The sequence below is a fragment of the Saccostrea cucullata genome, unplaced genomic scaffold (genome assembly GCF_032062105.1).
Source record: "Saccostrea cucullata isolate Sc308-1 unplaced genomic scaffold, CSIRO_AGI_Scuc_v1 ctg1220, whole genome shotgun sequence".
NCBI lineage: Eukaryota > Metazoa > Mollusca > Bivalvia > Ostreida > Ostreidae > Saccostrea > Saccostrea cuccullata.
This window is the reverse complement of record NW_026931211.1, coordinates 398,345-412,083: the sequence shown is the minus strand read 5'-3', so window position 1 is coordinate 412,083 and position 13,739 is coordinate 398,345. Positions and strand designations below refer to the sequence as shown.

The 13,739-nt window shown below is 33.4% G+C and overlaps 1 protein-coding gene and 1 pseudogene across 1 annotated transcript; both read left to right on the top strand.

The window, feature by feature from the left end:
* Positions 1-221: 221 nt before the first annotated feature.
* Positions 222-5,103, top strand: LOC134231839 (beta-1,3-galactosyl-O-glycosyl-glycoprotein beta-1,6-N-acetylglucosaminyltransferase 3-like; annotated as a pseudogene).
* Positions 5,104-10,081: 4,978 nt separating this feature from the next.
* LOC134231838 (N-acetyllactosaminide beta-1,6-N-acetylglucosaminyl-transferase-like) lies at positions 10,082-12,549 on the top strand. The gene is made up of 2 exons (XM_062713814.1): positions 10,082-11,393; positions 12,296-12,549. The coding sequence occupies exons 1-2, from the start codon at positions 10,355-10,357 to the stop codon at positions 12,535-12,537; spliced, it is 1,281 nt and encodes a 426-aa protein (XP_062569798.1). The 5' UTR covers positions 10,082-10,354; the 3' UTR covers positions 12,538-12,549.
* The last annotated feature ends 1,190 nt before the right edge of the window (positions 12,550-13,739 follow it).

Sequence of the window (13,739 nt, the reverse complement as noted above, 5' to 3'; positions counted from 1 at the left end):
ATCTTCAATTTTTTTTTACATAGATTTTGATTTTTGAACATAGGTACATATTATGAGGTTCTAGACAATGATATGAAAAAAATTCCAAAACACACATGCACTTGTGCTGCAATATGATTTGCGGAAACTTTTAATGACTATAACTTCCTTAATTTTTCACATAATAGGATGAAAAAGATAGATACGATGGGTTTCAACATCAGGCACTATCAAAATTGAGTTCAAGGACATGCATGCGTGTGTTGAAATGTGATTCTTTTTCTCTTGGATTTTAACAAAAGAAGACAAAATTCAGAGGTATGTAAATAATACAAGTCCTCGCATTATAGTATCATCAGAAATGAATATAAGGGCATGCATGCACTCTACATAATTCTGATTGGTAAGCATTTGGGTTGTTTTATTTTTTAAGGTTTTCTGTGATATTCTGTAAGATCTAAAAGTATGAAGATGATGTATATGCAAATTTTCGAACTCACTTGTGTCACAACCCACTACATGTGCATTGATTCCCACATAGAAGTTTAGAAATATAATTCGTGAAAGTCTTTAATACAAAGACTGAGCGTTTGGGAACATCTGTAACGGTTACCGTTACAATTAGAACTTGATTAGCTTTTAAGATTTCCATTAACGTCTTTTCTTAGTAAAATATCCAAATATCCGGATGTATCAGATTCTATGGTGTTTTTAATTCCAAGTTCGCTGAGATATATCGTGTCGACATATGAATGGAAAGAACTATTATCTCTTGATAATGCATTGTCGATATATCTAAATGTCTAGTTGAAGACCACAGCAAGAGTTTTCTTTTTCTCGATAATAAGACTTAATATAAATTCTCTTCACATGAATACAAAAATTTGACTACCAATAATGACGCAATATTTGTACCCATGGGAATTCCAATAGATTGTTGGGAGACCTGGGGCCCGTGTTACAAAAGGACTTACGACTTAAGACCAAATTTAATTCTTCATATAATTTTTTAATTTACTTTATTTCAAAAAAATATTTTTTAACTTATTAAAAGGAATGTGGTATGATATTTTTACACAAACAATATCAAAGAGAATTATTTTTATTGCAAAATTTTACAATCATCTGAAGTTTTTGTTCTTAATCGTAAGTTCTTTTGTAAAACGGGCCCCTGGTCGTCAAACACCACTTAGATATTGTAATTCAGAAACTTAAGCATCTTAATACTATAATCTACAGAGTAACTGTGTGTACAATCAGAATTTTTTTTTAAATAATTTTGAAAATGACCAATGACGAGATAGGTTAATTTACGAGTTTTTTGTTCAAAAAGCTGTAAATGATGTAAAAAGCTGAACTTTTTTGTTGGGAATGGCTGTATATTGAGTTGGAAAATCGGTATCTTTGATGTTATTGTTAATTTGTATGATTTTAGATTTTCAAAATGATCATGAAATATTAGTATATCCGTCTGATGAACACCACTTCTTGAATATACTAGTGTAGGGTACCCCTGACGTTTCTTCTCCATTACTGTTAATAATTTATTTCAAGAAAGAGGCTTTGAAGAACATTTACTTAAACCCTCTATGCATCATTTTCGAATCTTATATAAATATAGTAAACCAAATATTTTAGATGTTGGAAATATTAAAGATATTCCAAATTGATATGAATTTTTCTTAAATTCCTCCCTAGAAAGGAAGCTAAGGGTTTAAGTTGGATTACCACTTGTACAGGAAAATCCAAAACCTCTTCAATATAATTATAATAATAAGCCCTAAATAAAGAAAAATGTGTTAAGGTTATACGATTCTGATCCAGGAAGGATAACTCTTAAATTTATTATTTAATTCAAAAAAGTCTCAAAATAAAGCTTGAAAATTTAATCTTTTCATGCAACCGTTTTCATTTTATACCTCTCAATGTGCTTCCATGTTTCTTTGAAGTTCTCGGAAAGATCTTCTAAAAAGTCGAAATTTTTACCTCATAAAAGTATTTTAAAATAACAAATTTAAAGAAATTGAGGTTCTGAATTAACGACGGGTTTTCCCGTTATTTCCCAATCATGACAAGGAGCACACTGCAGATGTAATCGGTCAGCTTGGGATGCTTACTCTTCCATGACACCGGATCCCATTTATGATGTTTTGGAGGTCCGTGTTTACCGTGTTTACTCCTATTTTGTATTGTCTGTTTTACGAATCTTTGATCTTGTTTACTGCTCGTTATCTCCATATGTTTCATGTATTTATTTCAATTTGAAACTTTTTTTTCCCAGAAAATGATAATAACATTTCGAGTAATGAGTACATGTATAATGAACAGCTTTCACCGCGTAGTTTTTCATTTTTCATTCACAATTTCACAATAATGTGATTTAGAATGAAAATATTTGTATAGATTAACATGGATGATTGAAGAAATGTAAAATTTGAACATTATAGAAACTTTACAATTTCTTAATATTTGAGAAATTTTTCATTTGCATCATTTGCAACAATAAGAAGCCCAGAAATATATTTCAATGCATACATATTTTTGTTTGTATCTTCTGTCTTTAACCTAAAATGTCGGTTCAGATTGTCTCCACATATATTTCTGTTGTGGTTTATGCAATAGGGTTGACGCTGCATATCGTAAAAATCCATAAATATGATTGCAGTCAGTGCGTTGGGAAATTCTAAGGATTTTACAATGCACTGACTGTAATCGTCTTTTGCGATTAATTCTAGGATTTTGATGTGTTCTTAGTACGAATCAGAGTTAACATGAGACTTTCAGTAGGGCGTGACTTTCTCCACGCTAACGACGAGAATACCACGCCTAACTGAAAGTCCAAGGTTTACCGAGAATAGTACTTAATCAAATTAACTGGATAAACCGAAGACAGAAATATGTGTAGAGACAATGTGAACCCACTTTTAAGGTTCAAATAAGATAAATATATTTTTTAAACCAAGAAGGACCAATGGGGGTACAACGTAAACAAACCAGAGTGACATACATTTCTCTCTTTTAATGTATATTTATGTATTTTTTATTTGGAAAGATTAGATTTGCAATTTTCTCGATTTTTTTTCCTATCTACTGATTATGAATGAGTGTAAAAAAAAAAAATATAGTTTTTTAAAAAATATCAAACATTGAAACAAACCCAGAGGTCGAATATCGGGGATGGGTGTCCTGTCCACTAGTATCTGTGGTCTTTCAGTGCAAAAATATAGAACAAAATACTGAAAAGCCATTTAACAATGAAATTTATTGATACGTATTTATTTGATAAACTGATTGATTAGTCAAATCATGATGAGATTAACAAACTGACAATTCATTTGATTGCCATCGTTAGCTCCAACAATGATTTTCAACAAGTAAGTTTTCTATTTTAATTGACTTACTATATGTTACCATATTTTTTTTATTTTGGACTTGTAATATTAAAACAATAGTAACATCAGACTTTCCAACGAATATCATTATCTGTCAAATTCATATACATGAAAATTGGTTACCATGAACTTATTGTGATCTTTCCTTTTTTTAAAGATGAAAGGTCAACTGCTAATGTTTTATTTTTCTTTATTTTTTTTATCAGGTATGAGGCGTTTGAGGTTTCGAAAATTAATCTTCAGTTCTGTGGTCATCGTGGTCACCACTTTGTTATTCAATCATCTAAAACATCAACTACTGATGACGTATGAACCTTTCAATATGACGTGTCTTGTCCCTCGTCAACCAGGTCCTTACCGTTTAGTGTATGAGGTAGATTGTCAACGATTAATAAATGGTGACAAGCAATATATATCAATTGCTTATGATATAATGACAGAATTTAACTATAGATATCCAACAGACAGACAAATAGGAGACCTAGCTCAAAACTGTTCCAAATTTCAAGAAATCTGTAATTATAATTTATACCCTGTGTCCCAAGAAGAACTAGATTTCCCCATTGCTTACACAATACTTACTTATAAAGATGCAATACAAACAGAGAAGCTCCTGTATGCTATCTATCGACCACATAATGTTTACTGTATACACGTGGACAAAATTTCAGAGACTGGTTCATCCTTACTATACGCCATGACATCCATAGCAGATTGTCTTCCCAATGTTTTCGTTGCTTCGAAACTGGAAGATGTCATTTATGCAGGGTTTTCTCGACTGAAAGCCGACCTGAACTGTATGTCCGACCTACTACATAACACCGACATAAAGTGGCGATATGTCATAAACCTTCCGTCACAGGCATATCCTCTAAAAACTAACGCTGAAATCGTGAAAATCTTAAAGGTTTTAATGGAACAAGCAGCATAGAAAGTGTTTACGACGAGAGGTTATATTACAGATGCGAAGAATCTTACATTGTTAGGGGCGAAAACGTAGAGGCAACGGGAAAGAAAAAGGACCCGCCACCTTATAATATTACCATCGGAAAAGGAAGTGCATATGGAGTGTTTAGTTGGAGTTTCGTGAATTATTCAATAAATGACGTCAAAGCTCAGGGGATTTTAAAGTGGTTAGAAGACACATACAGTCCTGACGAATTCTTCTGGGCGACACTAGCCAGCAATAAACATCTTAATGTTCCTGGTGTTTTAGGTAAATAAGGGAAAAAACTCATTTAAGAAAAATCAAAATCAAAACAAAAATCAGCATTATCATTGGTTGCTTTAACGTATTTGATACATAACTGATTTCTTTGTAGGCTATACAAATAGAAAATTATGGATAGCATCCAGTATAAAGTGGCATTTCGAAACAGAAGATTGCCGAGGAAAATTTGTTCATGATGTTTGTGTGTTCGGTATTGGTGACTTAAGCAAACTTGTATCAGATAAACAACTTTTTGCCAACAAATTCTATCACGACTATCAACCTCTAGCATTGCAATGCATGGAGGAGTGGTATCTAAATAAATCCTTTAATCCAGCTCAATTTGACACTTATTATTACAGGAAATTAATTAGCTCGATAAGCATACAGTGATTTATTGATTATGTTGTTTTTTTCTGGGTGTTTTTGTATGTGTTTTCCCAAATATTGAAAAATGATACTTTGTTGTGTTGATTTTTCTAAGCAAATTTTAAGACTTTCTTACATGGTATCATTTTTGTAACGAACAAAAACATGTATTCAAAAACTGAATCCTCTATTATTATAATGGTGATTTGCTCAATAAGTATAATTTTATAGATCGAGTTGAAAACAATTAAAGGAAAATAATACGATGAGAAAATAGATATACGAGGGTTGTCCTGTAAAATCGTTGACAAAGCGTTTTTTTTTCTCCAAAAATTAATGGGTGCACTTAGCTGAAATTTTTAGAAAATGTTTATCATATTTTAGTTCATCATAATTATTGGATTAAATACAGACAGAAATAAAGATTTATTTAGCTTAAATGCGCTCAGGTACGTTCCTACGGCGCACGGTAAGAAAACCCAAGATTTATTAGAGAATACAAGAGAATTAATCCAAAATAAAATTTTTAATTAGTTAAGATTGGGGTAAAAATTATGCTGATTCGATTTCATAATCTAATTTGCCATCTTTTTGAAAATTTCAAGGCAATTGATTAAATTTTGACAGTTTCCCGAGCATTCGAAATGAGAAAGTGATAAATACGACACACGAAAAATGGCGACATTAAATTTTGATGACATTACGGCGCACCGGAGAGCATTTCTAATTGATTTAGATGTATTTATAACACCTTTAGAGACTTCAAATTAATATAAAAGAAAAAAAAATTAAAAATCCCCAGATCTTGAGTATTCAAATGAAATGGGAGTTTTCTTCGCGAAGTCTTTTTGATCGAGTCCAAGGGTTGTACAAAACATACGGACAAACTGCTATTGTAATAGCAAAAGACGCTGCCACTGTCGACCATCGATATAAGATTGTCAATTTGGATGAATGATGGTGAGAATATGGTCCGTAACTTACAAAAAAACCTTCAGAAGATCGCATGTGCGTGCCAGATTGGTTCCTCAAATGCATATTTTTATGAATATTGCATTAATGAAATTTCTAAATTGTAGAGGGAATCATCCAACTTTATTGTTAGCAAAAATGAAACTTGATGCTGCTTTTGACACTTTCATTTTATCATCCGTGCGCCGTTAGGTGATACAATTCATAACATAAAATGTAATAATTTGTTTATTTATGCATAGATCTATTTGAAATTCGCTATGTACATTCATAAAATGTGTATTAAAGAGTAGTGAAACTTTCAGACGTTGTGATGATTATTGTTTTACACCAGACAACTTGTCCACGATTTTACCGGACAACTCTCGTATAAGACCATCTAAACAATATTCTCAAAAGTGTTTTTGCTGTTCCTCTATTTAGGTCACCTAAGCCAAAGGCTTAAGTGAGCTTTTCCGTTGTTTGTCGTCGTCGTTGTTGTCGTCGTTGTCGTAAACTTGTTACATTTTCATCTTCTTCTCAAGAACCACTGGGCCAATTTCACCCAAACTTGCCACAAAGTATTCATGGGTGAAGAGGATTCAAGTTTGTTCAAATGAAGAGTCACACCCTCTTTGAAGGTGGAGATAATTATGAATTAGTGATAAATTATTGCTTTAATTTCTTTTAAAAATCTTCGTCTCAAGAACCACAGGGTCAGAAAAGATGAAACTTATATGGGAGCATCCTCATGAAATGTAAATTCAAGTTTGTTCAAATCATGACCCCCAGGTGTAGGTTGGGGCCACAATGGGGTATCAAAATTTAACATAGGAAACATTGGAAAAATCTTTTAAAATCTATGGACCAGGAAAGATGAAACTTATGTGAAAGAAGGATATGGAGATAAGGAACAGTATTCAATCTCAAAGTCCATTAAACAATATACAAAATAAGAGCAGAGCAAACACGGACCTCCGAAACATCAGAGGTGGGATCAGGTGCCATGGAGGAGTTAGCATCCCCTGCCGACCGGTCACACCCGCCGTGTGCTCGTTGTCATGATCAGGAAATAACGGAAAAAATCCGTCGTTAATTCAGTGTATAAACAATGGACTAACAATTGGTCTGAAAAACGCCAAACGCTGACAAGGTCATTGTATCGATCATAGAACTTACGAAATGATGACTTTAAATGAGACTGCTGATATTTTTGTTTCATCAACTTGCTTGTCAATAATTTACCTCGTTTAAGAAATTGTTCATACGTAGAGCATGCTCTTGCGTATCGAATCAACTGAGATATATATATATATTCCGTATGCAGGTGATGAAGGTATATTGCTGCATAAGTAAGGGAAGTTGACGATAGAAAATTAAAGTCATCACGTTTATCATATAGCTTGGTTGTTAGATTACCATTAGTGTCTTTTTCAAGCAAAATATCCAAATATGAAGCAGAAGTATCGGACTCTGTGGTATCTTTTATTTCAAGCTCACCAGGATATATCGTATCGACGTAGGAATGAAAATTATCATTACTAATTGACAATACGTCGTCGATATATCTAAATGTCGAGTTGAAGGCCACAGCAAGTGTTTTCTTCTTTTCATGCATAAGATTTTGCATAAATTCTGCTTCATATGAATATAAAAATAAGTCTGCTAATAACGGAGCGCAATTTGTACCCATGGGAATTCCAATAGATAGATTGTTGGAATACCTGGTCTCCAAAAACCACATAGATATTGTTAATCAAAAACTCAAGCATCTTCTTGATGTCAACTTCAGAGTACTTATGTGTGCAATCAGAATCTGTTTTAACAAAATAGTTTTGCAAATGACCAATGACGAGGTAAGTAAATTTACGAGTACCATTTTATTGAAGAAGCAGCTGTCAATGATATCAAAAAGCCTGGATTTTAATTTGTCATGGGGAATTGTTGTGTATAAAGTTGAAAAGTCGTAAGTTTTTAAGCTGTTGATTTTTGTAAAATCTTGTGATTTCAAATTGTCCAAAAGTTCTTTAGAATTTTTAAGTATCCACATCTGATTTACACCACTTCTTGAATATATAGTTGCACAGTACTCTTGAAGTTTTTCCTTCACTACTGTCAATATCTTAGTGGGAAGTAACGAAAGAGGCTTGGTTGAACATTTACTGGAACCTGCAATGTATCTTTGTTTGTAAGGATTCTTATGAAGTTTCGGAATCCAATATATATAAAGTAGTTCAAATTCATTTGGGTTCTTTGGAATCTTTAAAAATATTCAAACCTGACATGATTTTGAAAAATTTCTTCCTTAAAAAAGGAACTATGAGTATAAGTTGGATTACCACTTGTAGAATTAAATCCAAGTTGTTCTAAAATAAAATGTATATAATGAGCCATAAAAAACGAAGACAATGTTGTTACCCGCTTTGTCGGCAGGAACCATACATACTTATCGTGTAATCTATCTAATTCTTTTTTCGCTTCTGGTTTATTGAACACAGAAGGATAGATGGTTTTCATTTTGCCCCTCAATCTTTTAATACGTGACTTTAACATGAATCTGATACATTGAAAGCATCCTCATGTAGTGAAGATTCAAGTTTGTTCAAATCTTGACCCCAGGGGTAGGGTTGGGTCACAATGTGGTATCAAAGTTTAACATTGGAATGCATAGGAAAAATCTTGAAAAATCTTTCTCAAGAACCACTGGGTCAGGAAAGATGGAACTCATGTGGAAGCATCCTCGGGTATTTAAGATTCAAGTTTGTTCAAATCATGATCCCCGGGGGTAGAGTGTCCCGGGCTACAATGGAGGATCATAGGAAAACAGGAAAAATCTTTAAAAATTTTCTTCTCAAGAGTAGCAAAGCATTGATTGGTCATAGTTATACAGAAGCATCCTCTGATAATAAAATTCAAAATCGTTCAAATCACGACCCCTTAGGCAAGGGTGGGGCCTTTATGGTAATCAAAGGAGGATTACAGTAAAACACGTTTAGTACGAACACGGATATAGCGAATTCACGGATATAGCGAAGTTATTCAGGGTCCCTGGCAAAATTCTTAACAAATCTTTGTAAAATTTTACGGTTATAGCGAGCTCTAATATAACGAATTTACTGATATAGCGAACTGATTTTGAGTCCCGTTGAAATGAAATATAATGAAATTTACATCTTTTATAACGAAGTGTCCAACATTATAAAAAATTTGAAAAATTGAATTGATTTAATTTACTTTTAGCATTTGTACATAGAATACAATTCATAATAAAACCTTAGTTATCGAAGATATGTTTTATAATATGTGCTTCCCTAACATATTTCATCGTAAAACCTGAAGGAAAACACGCATATTGCGAATTCGCTATAATGGTTATACGAATTCGTTATACGGATATAACGAATTACGGATATAGCGAAGTAAATTCACAGGTCCCCAGGACTTCGCTATAACCGTGTTTTACTGTACATAGAATTTTTGTCATTTAAGAAAACTCGCATTGAGAATAAATAAACAAATTGATTCAATTTCTTGTCTATTTGAATGCGGATTCTTGTTTTAATTCTCCTGAGATTTGAGATGGGATTCCGTAATTTTCTTCCAATTAAATACTGCTAATGATAATAATATAGGTATTATATTGATGTGCCCACGGTAGTGTAAGGACTGTAACGTATTTCTGTCAAACTAAGATGACGTTAGTACAGTCTTTCCGTCGGGAGTTTTAAACTCCAATTCTACTTTTCATATCGCTTATATATGTAGATCGAGCATTTGTATAGCGGAATTTGAGTGTGTCCGTCAAACTAACAATTACTCTTTTTAAATGGTCGTCAGCAATTATATTCTTTTAAAAGGTGATCAACATTATTTTCTATATTATATATTATATGCATGGGACTAAGCATAATTACTGTAAACCGACTTTTATTCGCGTGCGAGAAATTTTCGCGAGGTTCGCGAGAGTCTCGTCATCGCGAATATTTTTCGCCGTGAACGGGTCCTTAAAGTCTCTTTTGCTATTAAAACAGTTTCAAAAAGGCTTAATCGCGAAAAATAATCGCCGCGAACTAGTTTACTCCCGGTTAATCGCGAAATAAAGTCGTCGCCAATAAAAGTTGGTTTACAGTATTCGGAGAAAATATGTCAATGATACGAAGCTCTGGAATTAATTCTTCTGATAAACAATTAAATGTTTATTTTTTTTAGCTTAAAATAAAAACAGACTTATTCACACCGTGTGATATAATTTGGATTAAGCCGTTAAATTGTATCTGGTTGTTTACATGACATCAATTCAAGGGCATTTTAAACCAATAAGATTAAAATCAGATCTTTGTTACGCTCCGTAATTCTGATAGTCGCCGTGCAAGGCTCTTTGTACAGATTGATGTTCAACCAATGTGTATTTTTAAATTTCCTTTCAGAATGAATTAACAGTCTGCGATGAATAATGGTTTGTGTACGATTAAGGGGAAAATTAATTCAATGTGCTTTCTTTGTGACGACACTGGTATTATTCTTTTTCCACTATGTTAACTTTTTAAATCAAAGAAAGCTTTCTAAGAACAGGTATACCCCAAACGTACAGACTCCTAGGCTTATTTCCTGGAAGCAGCGAAGTCCTCGACGTTTGGTTTTTGATATTGACTGTCAAAGAATAATTGGAGGGGATAAAATATACTTGGACTATGCTAGACGTGTAATGAAATCTAAGGAATACGAATTTTCAAATGACGCAGATATGAAAATAAAAGCTAAACACTGCAGTAGATTTTTGGAGATCTATGACTATGGATATTTTTTTCTCTCCAAGGAGGAGCTGGAGTTTCCCCTGGCGTATACAATTTTGACACATAAGGATGCCGTCCAAACTGAGAAACTACTCCGCGCCATCTACCGTCCACACAACATTTACTGTATTCACGTGGATAAGAGTTCTAGTGCATCTCTTCACAATGCCATGGCGGCAATAGCAAGTTGTTTTCCAAATGTTTTCATTGTCTCGAAAACTGAGGACGTCATCTATGCCAGTTTTTCTAGATTGAAAGCCGATCTGAACTGCATGACAGATCTCTTGCGAAGAACAGATGTTCATTGGAAATACGTGGTAAATCTACCATCACAGGAATATCCCCTCAAAACTAATGCAGAGATAGTTAAGATTTTGAAACTTTTCAATGGCAGCAGTAGTATCGAGGTGCTCAGTTCTAATAAGTATCATCATCGCTTTGAAAGGTCACATAAAGTCGTCGGTAATAAGGTGAAACCCACCAACAAGAAAAAGAAACTACCACCCTATGGTATTACCATAGCAAAAGGAAGTGTGTATGGTGTATTTAGTCGAAGTTTTGTGAATTATTCACTCAATGATGTAAGAGCCCAGAAAATTTTAAAGTGGTTTGAAGACACATATAGTCCTGATGAGTTCTTTTGGGCGACTTTGTCCAAAAATAGTCACCTTATTAATGTTCCTGGTCTATTCTCCGACGGTAAGATATAGAATCTAAGTTGTTCTGTAGTATTCTTTAAAGGGTTGACTGATTATTGACCGAGACAAAACATTCGATTTTCTAGTATTGTGCTGTTCGTCAGATTTACTGATAGAAACCAAAGAAAGTTTTGCATGAGTAAGGTGTCCGTCGTTCCGACTATTCTAAGGTCCATCAATCTATTGATAGGCTTTTGATTTACAAATAGAATTTATCATTAAGTCAAATGCGGACAGACGTTTATCATACAAACTGTTAGTCCATTATTTATACACTGAATTGAAGATGGGTTTTTCCTTTATTTCACGATCATGACAAGGAGCACACGGCGGGTGTGACCAGTCAGCAGGGGATGCTCACTCCTCCATGGCACCTGATCCCACCTCTGATGTTTCGGAGGTCCGTGTTTGCTCTGCTCCTATTTTGTATTGTTTTATGAGATTGAATACTCTTCGTTATCTCCATATCCTTCTTTCAATTTACAAAAATGATGTTTCCGCTCATACTAAAAATACTCGTGTCTTTAAAACACTCTAAACTTGATTGACATCTCTTCTACATTTGAAGTCCAATATCAAGAAGATATGTTACACAACTAGACTTTATGAGACTTAATAAACCTATATTTCTGTCTTTGATTTCGACAATATGTGTACCATGATTACGTCAAATGTTACACAGGTCGACTATAATAAGATACGCCATTCTCTTCAGTTTTCTTTAAATTTTCTAACAACGTTGCTGACCGTCTACAGTTTTAATCATTTACACTAATATACAAGAAGACTTATCGATACAAACTTCTTTCTTAATTTATTACAAGCTTAAGTACAGACTAGTAGAGCTTAAATCTCACCAGAAATTTCTTTTTTCTTAAAACATACATTTAACTATCTTTGTAGGTTTCAACGGCAACAGGCTCTGGATTGCTGCCACTGTATCCTGGAAAGATAAACGTAACTGCCATGGGAAGTACGTCCGCTTCATCTGTGTGTTTGGCATTGGTGATCTGAAGGAACTGGTCTCACAAAATACACTTTTTGCAAATAAGTTTTATCATGACTATCAGCCATTGGCTTTAAAGTGTCTAGAAGAATGGCATTACAATAAAACTCTCAGTCAAATTCCATTTGACTCCTTATGAGATTCATTTAAATAGTGTTAGTCTTATCTAAAGCATGCAGAAAAGTATTCATTACCATCTGATTTATTAAATTTGCATCAGATTTGTAAATATAGATATGTTTTTTTTGTGCATATATCGACTACATTTGTCAATTAACAAATAATAAAAATTTCTATTCTTATTTCGATACAATACATCCCGATAAGTTTGAGATCAAAGATACCACAGAGGCTCACACATCTGTTTCGTATTTCGATAATTTACTTGAAAAAGACGTTAATGGTAATCTAACAGCCAAGCTTTATGATATAAGTGATAAATTCAACTTCACAATCGTCATCTTCCCTTACTTATGCAACAATATACAATACACTATATACACCTGCATCGGAGTTTTTAATTCTCAGATGAATCGATACGCAAGAGCATGCTGTACGTATAAAAAATTTCTAAAACGAGGTAAACTTTTGACAAGAAAGTTTATGAAACAAAAATATCAGCAATCACGTATAAAGTCATCATTTCGTAAGTTCTATGGTCGCTACAATGACCTTGTCAGCAAATACAATTAATCAATGAGTCAAATGACTGAGGTTTTTTCAAACTGTTTTCCTATAGCATATACACTGAACTGAAGATGAATGTTCCCGTTAATTCCCAATAATGACAAGGAACACACGGCTGGTGTTACCGGTCGGCAAAGGATGCTTACTCCTCCATGGCTCTGGTGTTTTGAAGGTCCATGTTAGCTCTGCTCCTATTTTGTATTGTTTTGTGGACTTTTGATCTTGAATACTGTTCCTTATCTCCATATGTTTCATATACAAAAATCGTTTTAGGTATCAAAAGAATAATTTACATTTTGTCCTGTTCCAGATGTAGAAACTTGACCCTCTATAATGAAATTTATGAGGATAACGAACAGTATTAAATAGTATGAAAAAAGTCATTAAACATATGAAATATAAAAAAATAAACCGAACAAAAAGGTTATCTTTTTAAAAGTTTAGGAGAAAAATATCGGGAAGCACCCTTCATCTTTTCCCATTTATAATTTGTCTGAATTATTTAACATATCTAGTTCTTCAGTTATAATGAAAACTGATATGTGAAGATAGCAATTACTAATTAAGCTCAAATTCCACTGGAAAATACAGATTCAGAGATAAGGAAACACATCTTAGAATAGGATTGGGATAAGGTGTCGCAAGATATAAAGA